This window comes from Desmodus rotundus, chromosome 8 (genome assembly GCF_022682495.2).
Source record: "Desmodus rotundus isolate HL8 chromosome 8, HLdesRot8A.1, whole genome shotgun sequence".
In the NCBI taxonomy this organism is placed as follows: domain Eukaryota; kingdom Metazoa; phylum Chordata; class Mammalia; order Chiroptera; family Phyllostomidae; genus Desmodus; species Desmodus rotundus.
Genome location: NC_071394.1, coordinates 86,976,148 through 86,991,286, shown reverse-complemented (window position 1 = coordinate 86,991,286; position 15,139 = coordinate 86,976,148). Strand labels below are relative to the sequence as shown.

The following is a 15,139-nucleotide window of genomic DNA, read 5'->3' as shown; positions in this document are numbered from 1 at the left end:
CCTTGCACAATCTCCCTGAAGAAATGATCATCACCACTTCTGTTGAAAATGCACTTAATTCTGTACATTACAAATGTATAATATGTGAATCAGAGATGACTTAAGGATCACCTGACTCTTCAACACAAAGAGAAAACATAGTAAGATACTATTTTCCATTCCTTTACTTATTTTTTCACAAAGTATGCATGTGTGAATATATGTGTATACGCATAATATAAAACATCTTTAAAGAAATAAAAACTAAATATTATATAATGAATTCTTAATACACTAGAATTCTAGACTTCATGAAAAATGTCACCCTCTCTAGAGTTTGGGCACTATCCTTCAATATTATGGCCACTGTGTTAATGTTATTATAGCCATATGTTACCATGAGGATTTAAGTCCCAGAGTTATTCATTCTTACCCCTCTTCATAGCCAGTACAGGACTGCGCCTATTAAGCCTTCTTGCAATCCCAAAGGACTCACCTATTTAGACATAATTATAAACCTTACAACAAATTTTGCCATGAAGATTAAATGTGATAATGTATGTCAGTTCCTTGACACAAAGGAGGCCCTCAATTCTCTTGGACTCATGGAAGGCCCTAGATTTAGGGTTAAGAGTTCAGGATTTGGGAACCCAGGTCCTGTCACTCATCATTGTGTGACCTTGAGCAAGTTACCCATCCTCTTTGAATCTCTATTTTCTCATCTTAAAAAATGGGTCAACAATGCCAACTTCACAAGTTGTAAATCAGATTTAAAATAAAGTATTGCATGTCAAACACTTAGCCACAGTTCCTGGAATTCAGTATGGCAGCCACAAGACACTTTGTAGACATTTGTGCGATACAGTTAAATTAAAAAGTCTAAGACAAGTAGCTCCTGAGACTATGGGTCCCACCTTATCCATCACCATGATCAATAAAATATTATCAAATGATACCTCACTCGTTTCAACAAGACAAGGGAAGGTCTTTCTGAAGTACAGTCTACTGAAGTATTTCTAAGCAAGTGAGGTAACTCCTGAAATAATCAAACCAGCAGAGCATCTATAACCCCATAAATACCATTCCCTTTTTCAAAGAGACTCAGGTTGCTTGAATGTGGACTCAAAAACGATCAGCTTTAATCAAAACATAAAAACAGTGTCAGAGTAATCACCTTAGCAATATTAGCCTTCCATTAAAAGAGACAGATATAAATGGATATTTCATGTAGCTTGCATACTTCAGTTTTCAAAGGAGCTAAACATTTATTTCTTTTTATTTTCTCTCCAGCTTTGACTTACCCACTTTTAAACAACAGAAGGAAGATGGCATGTAATTAAGATTCTGTGTGACATTATTAATGACCAGAAATTGCTGAGCATTGATGGCACTATAAATCAGTTCTGTATCATTTACCCATATACCCAATAGAAAACTGTCTGGATGAGGGCAAGAACCATATCTGGCACACAGCAGTCATTCACAAACTGTGTGTTGAATGAAAAAATGTATGAAATCTATGGGGCAGGAATCTTGAATGGGACATTCTTGGAAATGCTTTGGGGCATCTATAAAGTGCCTGAAATTGTACACATTATTGCATGTGAACATGAGTGCGTATGTGCTGAGGTGAATTCTTCAAGGGAGTAAGCCTATAAATTACATGATATTCTCTTTCCTATGGATTTCATTTAAAAAACAAGACCAAAAATGTTAGGGACCCTGGCTATGGAGCTGCCCTAACCTAATCTGCATGCATTGCCCCTTGCCTTCATAAGTACAAAACCCCTGCATTCTGTCTTAATTAACAGGTTCTCAAGTGTTTACCCTTAGACAAGTAGAATTCTCCCCTGACCTTTTTGGAACAGCAATGAGTATAAGAGCTGTCATATAACACTTCCAGAAACCATGCAAAAGAGTTGCCACATCTGGCCATTTAAAAATCATGCTGGGCTGGGGCAACGTGTACTTGCCAGAAAACAAAAAGGAATCTCTTAACTTTGGATAGAACAAAAGAGATGGCACTTTTATAGTAACTTCATAAAAACCAGTGACTCTATTGAAATATAAAAGCCTGAGTTTGGTAAATGCAGACACAAAAATTCAGAGACCCACAAAGGTAGAACACACAGAGTGGAGATAAGAGGAGAAATGAGGTGGAGTATTCCCCAAACAACAGCCCTGATATACAATAAAAATAATAATAACAGCAAGATGATAATCAACACCATTTATAGCTGAAACGCTTTATTAGAGTTAAAGCACTTCTTACACAGATGTGCCAGGCTGGCACAAAGACTGCCGTTTTATAGGTAAGACTTGGAGGCTCAGAGAAGTTCAAGGCTTTCTCATGTCACAGTTATTCAGTGGGCAGGCTGAAGTATGTCCACACACCTCTCTCACTTTTTAAAAAAAGATTTTATTTATTTATTTATTTATTCAGTTGCTTTTTGCACATCCCCAACCTGGGACCTGGCCTGCAACCCAGGCATTTGCCCTGACTAGGAATTGAACCAGCGACCTTTTGGTTTATAGAACGGCACTCAATCCACTAACCCACACCAGCCAGGGCAACACACACCTCTCACTTTTCAGTGGTGTGTTCTTCATACAACATTTTACTTCAGACCATAGAATAATATCTAGGCTTCTCTTCTTAATTTCTGGATATGTTGGTAATTATTTGTTGAAATCCAGAAAAATCAAAGTCCTAGAGAAAGCTAATTTATTATCTATACTGCCATGTAATTAATGTGTTGGTGGATGGGAGTAAGTTGTTATATAAAAACATCAAGGGAGGTAGCAAAATAAGAAACTTGGCTTTGGGGCCCTTTGAAGCTATTTTAAAAAGTAAAATGTTATGTTAGGAGCTATGTGGTGTATTCCCTCTGTGTGTGTAACTATTATTCCATTGATTTATTGCACACATGTCAAAGAGCGTCTGGGCATTTATTCAAGTTAAAACAAACCAACCCAAGGGCCAAGCCACATAGCTGCAAACCCAGACAACTTGCCCCCACCGCTTGCCCCTCTATTAATCCTGCTACCCCCCAAACACAAACTCTCTGGTAGCAAGAGTCTTCCTTGCAGAGGTGAACTTTAATGCCAGTGACATCTGTCATTTATACCGTTTTCTAAAAGAATAGCTAAAACCAGTTGATAGCACAGATTTTCCAAAGAAACCAGAAAATTTCTTCTAATTCTAGAGAGAGCCCTCTTCTGTTTTGGCAAAAGCTTTTAAGGAATGGCTCAGGAATAAAATTGGAAGAAGCTATTACATGCAACCTCCTCCAAGGATGAGTGCTGTATCTTTCACATGAACTTAAACTCAGGTCTTTTGTTGTATGGCAAAACAGTACAGAACACATCTCATTTACTGAATACTTGCCCAATAAGGTAGGGAGATTCTTTAGAAGTGGGAAAATCACATTAATACATTTTACCCTGTTGCCAAAAATCCTTTGCCTATGATCCAACAATTAGATAAACTTTTAACAGAGATGGACATCACTGGGTAACTGTCTCCATTTTCACTTACATAGATCTTAAAAGAAGAAAAAAGGCAAAAGAAAATTCCTCAGATGTTTCCAGCTGATAAAATCATTAATCACATACTCCCAACTTCAAAGCAGAAGACTAGAAAATCATCTCACTCTCTCTGCACATGGAGAATAATTTTTTTTCTATGTCAAAGCACCATCTTTTTACTGGGTCATTTTGATTATTGAATGTGGGAGGGAAGCTATCCACATAATGTCACCACTGTCTTTTTCATGAAATATCCATAGGTCTAATTTTGACTACATTAATTCAAGAGAGGTAAAACACAGAGGAGAGAATAAGAAAGGGAAAATAGTCTGGGAACACAGCACTCATCAGTACAAGGTAGTAAGAGAAAGAAAGTAAGCCTTTCTGTGCTGACTTTTCTCATTCCTTCCTACCAAGGAGCCTGATTGCCTATTGGAGCAATACCTCAACAGACTGCCTTACTTCCCAAACTTCCTCCTACCCGACACACAAAAACATGATTGCACTAAATTGATTAGTATTGCTGGTATTATTGCCAATTTAAGACAACTGTAGCACAATCAGTTGCTTTGTGTATAATCCAGTGTGAAGAAAAACTTGTGCTCTGGAATGAGGATCAGCAAGCCATCTGTCCCAGTTCAGAGTAAGGCTGCTGGAGAGAAGTCAGGCCAGGTATTCCAATTGCTACTCAGCCTTCTTCCCACAAAATCACAATGCTGTGAGTTTGCAAACTTTTTCTGGAAAGGGCCAAAGAGTAAATATTTTTATCTTGTGGGCCATATAATCTCTATTGCTACTAAAATCTGTGGTTATAGCTAAAGACAACACATAGATGAAGGAGTGTGGCTGCGTTCTAATAAAACTTTACTTACAGCCCTGGCCAGTGCGGCTCAAATGGTTAGAGCACCATCCCGTAACCCAAAGGTTACAGTTTCACTTCCCTGTCAGGGCACATACCTACATTGGGGGTTCAATCCCTGGTCCAGGTGCATATGATCCCCAGCCCAGGCATGTGCTGGAGGCAACCAATCGATGCTTCTCTCTCACATCAATGTTTCTGTTTCTCCTTTCCTCGCCCTTGAAAAGCAATGAAAAAATGTCCCCGGGTAAGGAAAGAAAAAAAAAAAAAACCTTTACTTACAAAACCACACAGATGGCAGGATTTGTCCAACAAGCTGTAGTTTTCAAACCCTATTCCAGACAAGTGCTAGAGGGTGAAATGTTCTAGAGCTGTGCTATCCAATACAGCGGTCATTAGCCACATTTCACCATTAAATACTTGAAATGTGGCTAGTGTGACTAAGGAACTACATTTGAAATTTTACTGACTTTTATTATTTCTTCTTCTTTAGTTAAGTTTACTGTGGTGGTATCGATTAATGAGATCCTATAGGTTTCAAGTATACATTTCTACAATACATGATTTGTATACTGCATCGTGTGCCCCCCAACCAAATGATCTTCTGTCAGCATAGATTTGACCCCCTTTACCAGGAACTACATTTTAAATTTTACCAAAGTTTAGTAATTTAAATTTGAGTAAACATGTGGCTAGTGGCTACCGTATTAGACAGCATAGTTGTAGATACTATTCACTGCTCCTCTTCAAAGGAGATACAAACCACCTTCCAATTTATGGCATAGTTTAAGTTTTTGCCTTAAAAAAGAAAATATCCATGCTTCCACATACATACAACTGAAACTTATATTTCTTAAATGTGGAGTATATACATCATTGAAGCTAAAATGATCGTTCTGGTTTGAATCCATCAAATAACTATTACCCAATGTCAAGTGCATAGGGGCTAAGTCAGGTGTATGCCAAGACTTATCCAATCTGGAACCTATTTCCTGTCCCCTGGGAACACTGTCCTGCACCTCCACTGAGGGCACAGACCTGCTGAATGGCCCCATTAACTCCTAAGGAAAATCCAAATCTTCCCACAGACCCAAAAATGTATGTATTGAAAGACACAGCTCAAAGCACACAAGAAGGAACCTGCATTTTAATTAGATCACCTTCTCCTAAAGTGATCCACACAATGCACGGCCTCTGTGCAAAAATCAGGGACGTGCACACTAGTCTTCGTTACTGCCCACACATAACGATTTATTGTCTGTCACTGCTTTATTTATACAACAATTTGCTTGTGTTTTGCATTCCTCAGCAGCCCCAAAGATATAATCCATTGGAGAGAGCAAGAAAATAGGATAGGAACATGTATTTACTTTTTCACCAACTGTGAATAAGGAATAACAAACCAATATGTCCTTTATGAAACTCACACAACACCAACTTTCTTCAATGAGTAAGTGAATATTGAAAATTGAGTATACTCCTTAGGAAGTAAGAAACCTTTGGAACCAGAGATGCCAGGAAGGGGACCGATATAGATACATGACAAAGGAAGGTAAATGACATTCTGACTTTTTACAATGATTTTTGATAAAATAAAACCATTCCAGATTCAATCATTTATACATGGTTCCCAAATCCAAAAAGTTCTGAAAAATGAAAAAAAAAATTTCCAAGCATGAAGCAAACTCCTTTAGTGGCACAATCTGACACTAACTGAGAGGCTATCTATGTAGCTTTTATTTATCCTATATCGGAGTGAGAAACTTTTTTCTACATAAATATGCACGTGTTTGTAGAGCACTTCCAGCACCCCCGCTGGGAGTGTTATGTAGTCTATGATGTCTGCAATGGGTCTTACCTTTCCAAAATCCCCCAAATATCTGATGTACAAAATACCTCTGGCTCCAAGGGTTTGGCTAAGGAATCTTCTAAAGAAAATTGCTCAGGTAAGACACTTTCTATCAACTCAATGTCTGCTCTCTGGAATCCTGAGACAGCACCTTACCTCAGTTTGAAGAATGGCAGCCCTCTGTTCTTTGGCAGTAAGCGACTCTTTAAGCACTTCAATGTGTTGCTTGCAATCTGAGTTTTGATTGCTAAGGGTTTCAAGCTTTGTTTGTAAGGCAAGAAGTTCTGACTCCTTCTTTGAAAGTTCCTGCTTCAGCTGATCAATCTGTAAAACAACAAAATTGCAAGACATTAGAAGCCACAGCTACTGCTCTATATTACTCTATATTTGGGAATTACTCATTTATCTCATTTTTTTCTTTTGTGTATGTATTCTTTAAATGACTTATTATTTCGTTTTTATTTTTATTTTCAATAGCCATTGATCAGTATTTCCACAAGGCAGGCTATAAGTTTGCTTAAAAAGATGGCCCTGGGAGCCGCACCGTCTTTGGGGTCTGGAGATTCTCTGTAATGTGGGTAAGAGTAGAGTAGGTAAGGTCAGCAAACTGCCTTCCACCTTCCACCCCACTGAGAACCAAGGTTCACAGAGGAATGAAGGCTTCCTGGCCAAACCTACTATTCATCCATGAAACCACAAAGTCATTCACCAAGATCCTCATGGAGCTAATAAAGGCACTTAATCCAACACAGAACCTGGACCTTCTCTACTACTCCACAGTGAAAATGATCATTCAAGGGCATTCTTTGACAAAAGAGAATCCTCACTCTCCCCTCAAGATAAGTATTGGTTTTGGGGGGCTTATATCAAATAGTGAGAAAACACAAAAGAACATAAAATATGTATAAGGGAGAACATAAAATAAAGTATAAGGGAAAATAATACAAAAAATATCCATCATTCAATTCACCAAAAAATGATTATTAGAATGATCTGTGTTCCATCCCACCTCTATGTCTTTCTTTACCCCTTCAGAAACAATCACCACTCTAAATTTTGTGCCTGTCACTTTCTTGCTTGTCTTTTAGGTTTACTGTGTACTTTTTGCATCTGTAAATGATACATTATTTAGTTTTGCAAATTATTTAGGTTTTTAACTTTGTTTGCACTGTGTATTTCAATTATATTAGTATATCAATATTATGCTTTTTTCTACTCAATCTTATGTCCTAGAGATTATATTGTGTTATTGTATATGCAGTTTGTTCATTTTCATTGAAGAACAGTTTTCCATTATAAGACTTAACCACAATTTATTTGTTCATTCTGCTGCTGATAGACATTTAGGGTCATTTCCAGGTTTTTTTGTTATCACAAAAAATGCTATTCCAAACATTCTTCTACATATCACCTGGTACACAGAGCAAAAATAATCTAAGAGTTAAATTGGTGGGCCACATGTTATGTACGTCTTCGACTTCAGTAAATAACCAAAATGTCTTCCAAAGCAGTTATATTAATTTTCACAGTCACACGGTGTAAGTGTGCTAACCACTCCACTTCTTTGCCAGTATCTTATGTCACCAGCATTTTACATTTTGGCCAGTCTGATTGGAGCAGTGATAGATGATCTCCAGAGATAACTGTCACCCATTTCTTCCTATCTGTTTATGCATGCTGCTCCTCCCAAATAGGGGTGGAGTCATTTTACCCTCCTCTTGAACCTGGCTGGACTGTCACTTGTTTCTACCAGCTGAATGCAGCGAAAGTGTCAGTATGTTCCGACCCTAGCCTGTAAAAGAACGGCAGCTTCAGCTTCCTCCTGCTGGCATCCAGCCACCTGTTAGCAGTCCAATTATCCTCCGACTACTGTGCTCTAAGGAAGCCCACCCCAGCCACACAGCAGGCCAGGAAAGACAAGAGAGGCCTGGTGGAAATGATGACTCTTTGTATTGTTTCTGGTGTTAAAGGGAAGAATTTCAATGTTTCATCATTAACGTTCACATTTGTTGTAGTTTTTTATAGGCAATCTTAGGTTTCAGAAAGTTCCCTTTTATTACAACTTTGGCAAGAGTTTTTTTTTTTAAGTCATTGAGGAATGTTTAATATTATCAAACATTTGTCTGCACCTCATGATTCATCACATTTTTTGCCTTTAATATATTATTGTAATGAATTACATTAGTGGAATTTTAAAATATTAATCTCTCCTTGTCTTACAATGAAAAACTCTACTCAATATGATGTGTTATATTTCTTATATTTCACTGGATTCATATTGCTAATATTTTGTCAGGAACTTCTATCTATGGGTGAGATTGGCTTGTAATTTTCCTATCTTATGCTGTCTTTGTCAGGTTTTAGTATCAATTTAGTGTTCCAAGTAAAATAGAAAGTGTTCCTTCTTTCAATGTGTTCTGAAATGATTTTTATAAAATTGAAAATTCTTCCCTTTAATGTTTACTACAAATCACAAGCAAAACCATCTAGAGATGGTATTTTCTTTCCAAAAACCATTACTTACTTCATCCATCTCTGTTGCTTATAGGAATATTTATGTTTGTAATTATTTGAGTCAATTTTGAAAAGTTTCCTGCCCAAGACCTATTCATTTCATCTAAATTTTTACCTTTATTCTCAAGAAGTTTTCATAAAACCCACTTATCTTTGATACCTACAGCAATTATGATTATGTCTTCTTTTTCATTCCCAATGTTCTTCACTTTTATTCTTTTCCTTGATGAATCTTAGCATAGGATGTCATGTTAAATACTCCAGTTGTGGCTATCTTGATCATCCAACATTTTATTTTCTAGTGCATTAATTTCTGCTCTTATTTTTTAATTATTTACTTCCTACTATTTGGGGGGGATTTATTCCACTTTTTCTAACTTTTAAAGTTGGATGTCTATCTCACTAATTTTCAGTCTTTTTTCTTCCCATGTATAATAAGCCTGAAGACTATAAATTTCCTTGTCAGTAGCACACTCCACTGATTTGATATGCAGCATTGACATAATTGTTCAGTTCTCAATATTTTCTAATCTCCATTATTATTTATTTTTTAAAGATCCTACTTATTTATTTTTAGAGAGAGGGAAAGGAAGAAAGAAAGAAAGAGAGGGAGAGAAACATCAATGTGAGAGAGAAACATCAATTAGCTGCCTCTTGTTCATACCTGAGCCAGGACAGAACCTACAACTCAGGCATGTGCCCTGACTAGGAATCGAACTGGTGACCCTCCAGTTTGTAGAATGATGCCCAAACCCACTGAGCAAACCCTGTCAGGACATCAATTATTATTTAGAAGTATGTTTTCTTAATCTCCAAATACCTGCTTGTTTCCTATTTATCTTTGTGCTTTTTATTTTACTTTTTTGTGACTAGAGAACATGGTATATTTGATATTAATCATTTAAAATTTGGTCTCTATTACTTATTAACATAGTACATTGTCAGTCATCAAAGATGTACTTTGTATACTGTGTACTTAAACAGAATATGTATCCAACAATTGTTGATTGCAATATTCTATATATATGTGTGGCATTTGATAACACTTTTAATTAGGTAGTTTCAGTATTTCATATTTTGATCTTTTAATCTGCTTCATCTGTTAATTACTTATGAGTAGGTTAAAAACACCCACTTAATGGTGAAATAATACATTCTTCCTTATAGTTCTGCAAATTTCTTAGCCCTAAAAATTGTTTCTTTGTCTTAAAGTCCACAACAAATTCATTCCTTTAAAGGTCATGAAATGTTTTCATTAGCTGCATTTTTAACAGATTTATTGAAATATAATTCACATGACATAAAATTCACCTAACTGAAGTGCACAGTTGGGGGTTTTTAGTGTATCCACAGTGTACGACCAGCATCAAAATAAAATTTTAGAACATTTTCATTATCTCATCATTTCATTACATCTCTTGTAACCATTAGAAGTCACTTTCCATTCCCCAATTTCTACCAGCAGCTGTAGGCAAACAATGATCTATTTTCTGTCTCTCTAGGTAGGCCTGTTCTGGTCATTTCATGTAAATGGAATCGTATAATATATGTACTCTGTGACTGGTTTCTTTCATACAGTGCAATGTTCAAGGTTCATCCATGTTGTAACATACATCAGTACTTCATTCCTTTTTATTGCTGAATAATATTCCACTGTGTGAACATACCATATTTTGTCTATCAATTCACCAGTTTATGGGCCCTTACATTATTCCATACTTTGGCTATTATGAATAATGCTACTAAGAATATTCATGTACAAGTCTCTGGGGACATATATTTTCTTTCTTTGGGGTATATACATAGATGTACAATTGCTAGACCATAAGGAATTATATGATTAGCATTTTGAAGAACTTTTGCCAAAGTGACTGTACCATTTTAAATTCCCACCGGCAACTATATAAGGATTCCAATTTCTTCATACTCTTACCAGAACATGTTATTATCTGTCTTTTTAACTATATCCACTTCAGTGGATATAAGGTGGTATCTGATTTGTAGTTTTGACTTGCATTTCTCTAACAACTAATGACATTCAGCATATTTTCACATACTTATTAGCCATTTATATATTTCTTCTAGACAGATATTCTGCCTGCTTTTGTAAACTTTTTCTTTGCCTCTGAGATTTTATGGCTTTCCTTGATACAAATAGATAGGTTTCTTTTTATTTATCCTATTTGGGATTCTTTAGATCTGCTGAATCTGTAGGTTGGTACTTGTCATCAGTTTTGAAAATTTCTGTTTTTATTTCTTCAAATATTGCTTCTGAGTAATGATTCTGTCCATACTCTATCTTTCCCTCTGGAACTGTATACTTTTGCATGACCTCCTTATTCTATCTTCTATGTATCTTACCTTTCATGTATTGTACCTTTTTATTTAATTTCTTCTGCTCTGTTTTCTAGTTTATTAAGTCTCTCTTCTTCTGTGACTCTCCTCTGTGACCTCTCTGTATTTATTCATTGAGCTTTGAAATTTGCCCTTTTATTTTCCCATTTCTAGAAGTTTTATTTGGTGCTATTTAAATTTGATTGGTATTTTATGATATTTTTATAGTTTCTTGCATTTTATTTGTACTCCAATCCCTTCTTTCATTCAGTTAAACATAATAAACATACTTATATCACAGTGTTTGTCTTAAAAGTCCAACTTCTGAAGTTCTTGCCATCTGGTTCTGCTGTTTGTTCTTTCTACTGGCTATCACTTAGGGTGACTTGTTTTCTTGCAGGTTTTGTAATTTTTTTAAATGTTTATTGTTTTTGTAATTTTAAAAATATATATTGTGTGTTCATGTTTTTTGTAACTTTATCTACATAAATACTTTGAGACTAAGTTAACATGTGGCCTTCCAGAGCATTCGCCTCTGCCAATACCTGGGGCACTACCAACCAAGCATTCCAGTTTAAACTATATTCTCTACTTGAAGAGTTTTGGATCACCTCACACTGCACAACTATGCAAGAGCCAGCTGTGGTTATAGATTCTCAAAGCCAATTTTTTCATCTTCCACTTGGCTCAAAGTTTTAAAATATATAATTTTCCCTGGAGTCCCTAGTCTGGGAAGAGGGTAGAGTGGGGAGGTTATTTTTAGTTTACCCTCACACTAAAAAGTTAAGCTGTCTAGGATCCCAGCTTTATGTGGTACTGGTAATGGGATTCCTATTTGACTCCCCATCTTGAGCAGGTCCAGGCTTTGGTCTTTTTTCTTAACTGTCCTTGTGACTGTGAAAGTGAAAGCTCAAGTTCATCTGCCTAGCAAATGCTAGCAAGAAGATATAGTCAGTGCTCTACTTATCACTCTAGCTCCCTGCTTTGGCTTAGTTTTGGCCCTTGAAATTTTTTCTAACTTGACAGTTCACAAATACATTTTAAAACATATGTTTCTAAAATATATTTCATCCAGTATTTTTTGTTGTTGTTTTCAGCAACTAAAACCGGCATAAACGAGAATGGAGCTACTGACAATAACTGCTGAGCATGAACAGAATGAGATGCCTAAGAAGAAGTAAGACCCCCATCTTCAGAAGTGTTAGGGTTCCATAGGAATGCTTATATGGAAGGAAATCCCATTTGCAGAGAGAAGTCAGACTGATCAGGGTACAAATAGGTCATCATTCTGGCCATATCTAAAGGTTTGGTAGTGGCTGGTCAAAAGGTAGTCTTGAGAATGATTCGGAGTGTGCTGAAAAGTTCACTGGGAGAGAATCATGATGGACCATCAACATGCTCTAGTATATGTAAGCATGCTCAGGTATGTGTAGTCCATGATATACATATGTATATGTAGTCATAATATGTAGTCCATGATATAGTATTATTGTTATAATTTAATCATCTGTGAGTCTATGAGCATTTTAATCTGGAAAAAAAATAAAAGAATCTCTCTCTCTCTTTAACACTCACACAACAACAATAACAAAACAGTATAAACAAAAGGGAAATCAGGATTAGGATTACCTAAAGTTATAAAAGAATTTAAGTCTGTTGCGATCAGCACTCTTCTCAGGGGTATGGCTCCAAGTCTTATGCAGTTGTACCTGACAGCACAGTATACAGTTGATTCCACATATGAAACTGATTCATCTGAAAATAATGCTAAAAAAACCTTTCAACTGTAAGCAAAGATGACGTTTATAGTGAAAAAACTGATTTGTGCTAACTTCTACAAATGCCAGACCAGAAATCTACTGTAAGAGTAGGGTATTGAGAGAGAAATTTGAATGAAATTAGCTTGACCAACAAAATGGTATTTAATAGGAAGAAGATGGCAAGTTCTACATATACCTAGTTTATTCAATAAAAATACATTGATAATGCTAAAACTACTTCAATCTATAAATATTAAATAGGCAGTTGCTTTAAATATATTTCAGACTATTACTGCCATGAGATAAATTTTCAATAAATATTTTATGCAGACAATAACAGAAAAAAAGGCTTTTCTAAGGGGAATATAGTTACTGGGTAAAAAAAATCATTTTCTTCCATAAAAATATGCCTTTGGCTTCTTTTATAGCTATAAACTCAATAAAAATGGAAAGTGATGCAATCAAACATACATGAGAGCTGAGGCTGGAGGAAGGTCTGTCTCTGTGATGGCAAGAAGAAAAGCCAATCGGAATTACATCACATACTTTATGTGAAGTCCATGTGGACATCAGGAACACTTCATCTCGTCTGAAAGTTCTTCCACCACTTATGTCTGTGACACAACCAACACCCTGAGAAAACCATCCTGCCAAGGAAAACAGCTTCTTTTTCACTGCAGATACGGCCCTCATGTGTAGCACATGATACTCTTTTTATCATGCAGTTTGGGTTATGAGGATTGTAATCCATCAGAGATTAATAAGAAAATGTGTTACAAATTCAGAATAAAGGGATACATCTAACACAGCGGAATGGCATCTTTGGTGAACTCTGAAAACAGAGGGAGTGGCTAATATAGAAGAACTGGGATTGGCAGATGAAAAATGTCTTACACAAAGTACAAAGTCTCATATAGAATAGGGGATGCCATCATTCTTTCCCTGCCATAAAAACAATTACTTGTATGTTACATTCCATTCTTTTTTTAATTATATTTTATTGACTATGCTATTACAGTTGTCCTGATTTTCCCACTCTGTCCCTCTCCACTCAGCTACCCCCACCCCCTCAGGCAATCCCACCACCATTGTTCATATCCATGGGCCATGCATAAAGTTCTTTGGCTAGTCCATTTCCTATACTGTACTTTACATCCCCATGGCTATTCTGTAGCTACCAATTTGTACTTCTTAATCCCCTTACCTCTTCCCTCATTCTCCCACACCCCCTCTCATCTGGTAACCACCAAAACACTCTCTGGATCCATGGTTTTGTCTCTGTTCTTCTTGTTTGCTTAGTTTGTTTTTTAGATGCAATTGTTGATAGATTTGGGGGTTTTTTTGCCATTTTATTTTTCACAATTTTGATCTTCTTTTTCTTAAAAAATAAGTCCCTTTAACGTTTCATGTAATAATGGTTTGGTGATGATGGACTTCTTTAGTTTTTTCTTGTCTGGGAAGCTCTTTATCTGCCCTTTGACATCTTTGCTAGGTAGAACAATCTTGGCTGTAGGTGCCTGCTTTTCATGACTTTGAATATTTCTTGCCAATCCCTTCTAGCTTGCAAAGTTCCTTTTGAGAAATCAGCTGACAGCCTTATGGGAACTCCCCTGTAGGTAATGAACTTATTTTCTCTTGCTGATTTTAAGATATGCTCTTTATCTTTAACCTTTGGCATTTTAGTTATGATGTGTCTTGGAGTGGGCCTCTTTGCATCCATCTAGTTTGGGACTCTGTGCTTCCTGGACTTGCATGTCTATTTCCTTCAACAAATTAGGAAAGTTTTCTCTCATTATTTTTTTCAAATAGATTTCCAATTTCTTGCTCCTCTTCTCCTTCTGGCACCCCTATGATGTGAATGTTGGACCACTTGAAGTTGTCCCAAAGGCTGCTTATACTATCCTCATTGTTCTGGATTCTATTTACCTCTTGTTGTTCTGATTGGTTGTTTTTTGTTTTTTGGGGGGTTTTTTGTGCTTCTTTATGTTCCATATCATTGATTTGATTCTCAGCTTCATGCACTCTACTATTGGTTCCCTGCATGTTGTTCTTGATTTCAATTAGTGTATCGTTCATTTCTGAGTGGATTTTTTAAAAATTACTTTATTGTTGTTCAATTACAGTTGTCTGCATTTTCCTCCCACTAGTCTCCTCCACCCCAGCCAAACCCACCTCCTTCTCTTGCTTCCATCCTCCCCCTTAGTTTTGTCCATGTGCCCTGACTGGATCTTTTTGTGCTTTTGAGGTCATCACTGAGTTCCTTGAGCATCGTTATAACCAGTGTTTTGAACTCTGCATCTGACAGATTGATTATCT

The 15,139-nt window shown here is 36.4% G+C and overlaps 1 protein-coding gene across 1 annotated transcript in view; it reads right to left on the bottom strand.

Annotated features, from left to right (window-relative positions):
- ERC2 (ELKS/RAB6-interacting/CAST family member 2) overlaps nt 1-15,139 on the bottom strand; it is a 932,688-nt gene that overhangs the window by 606,608 nt on the left and 310,941 nt on the right. The window contains exon 6 of the mRNA XM_053930289.1: nt 6,372-6,539. Within this exon, the coding sequence (XP_053786264.1) occupies nt 6,372-6,539 (168 nt within the window). The remainder of the gene's footprint in view (nt 1-6,371; nt 6,540-15,139) is intronic.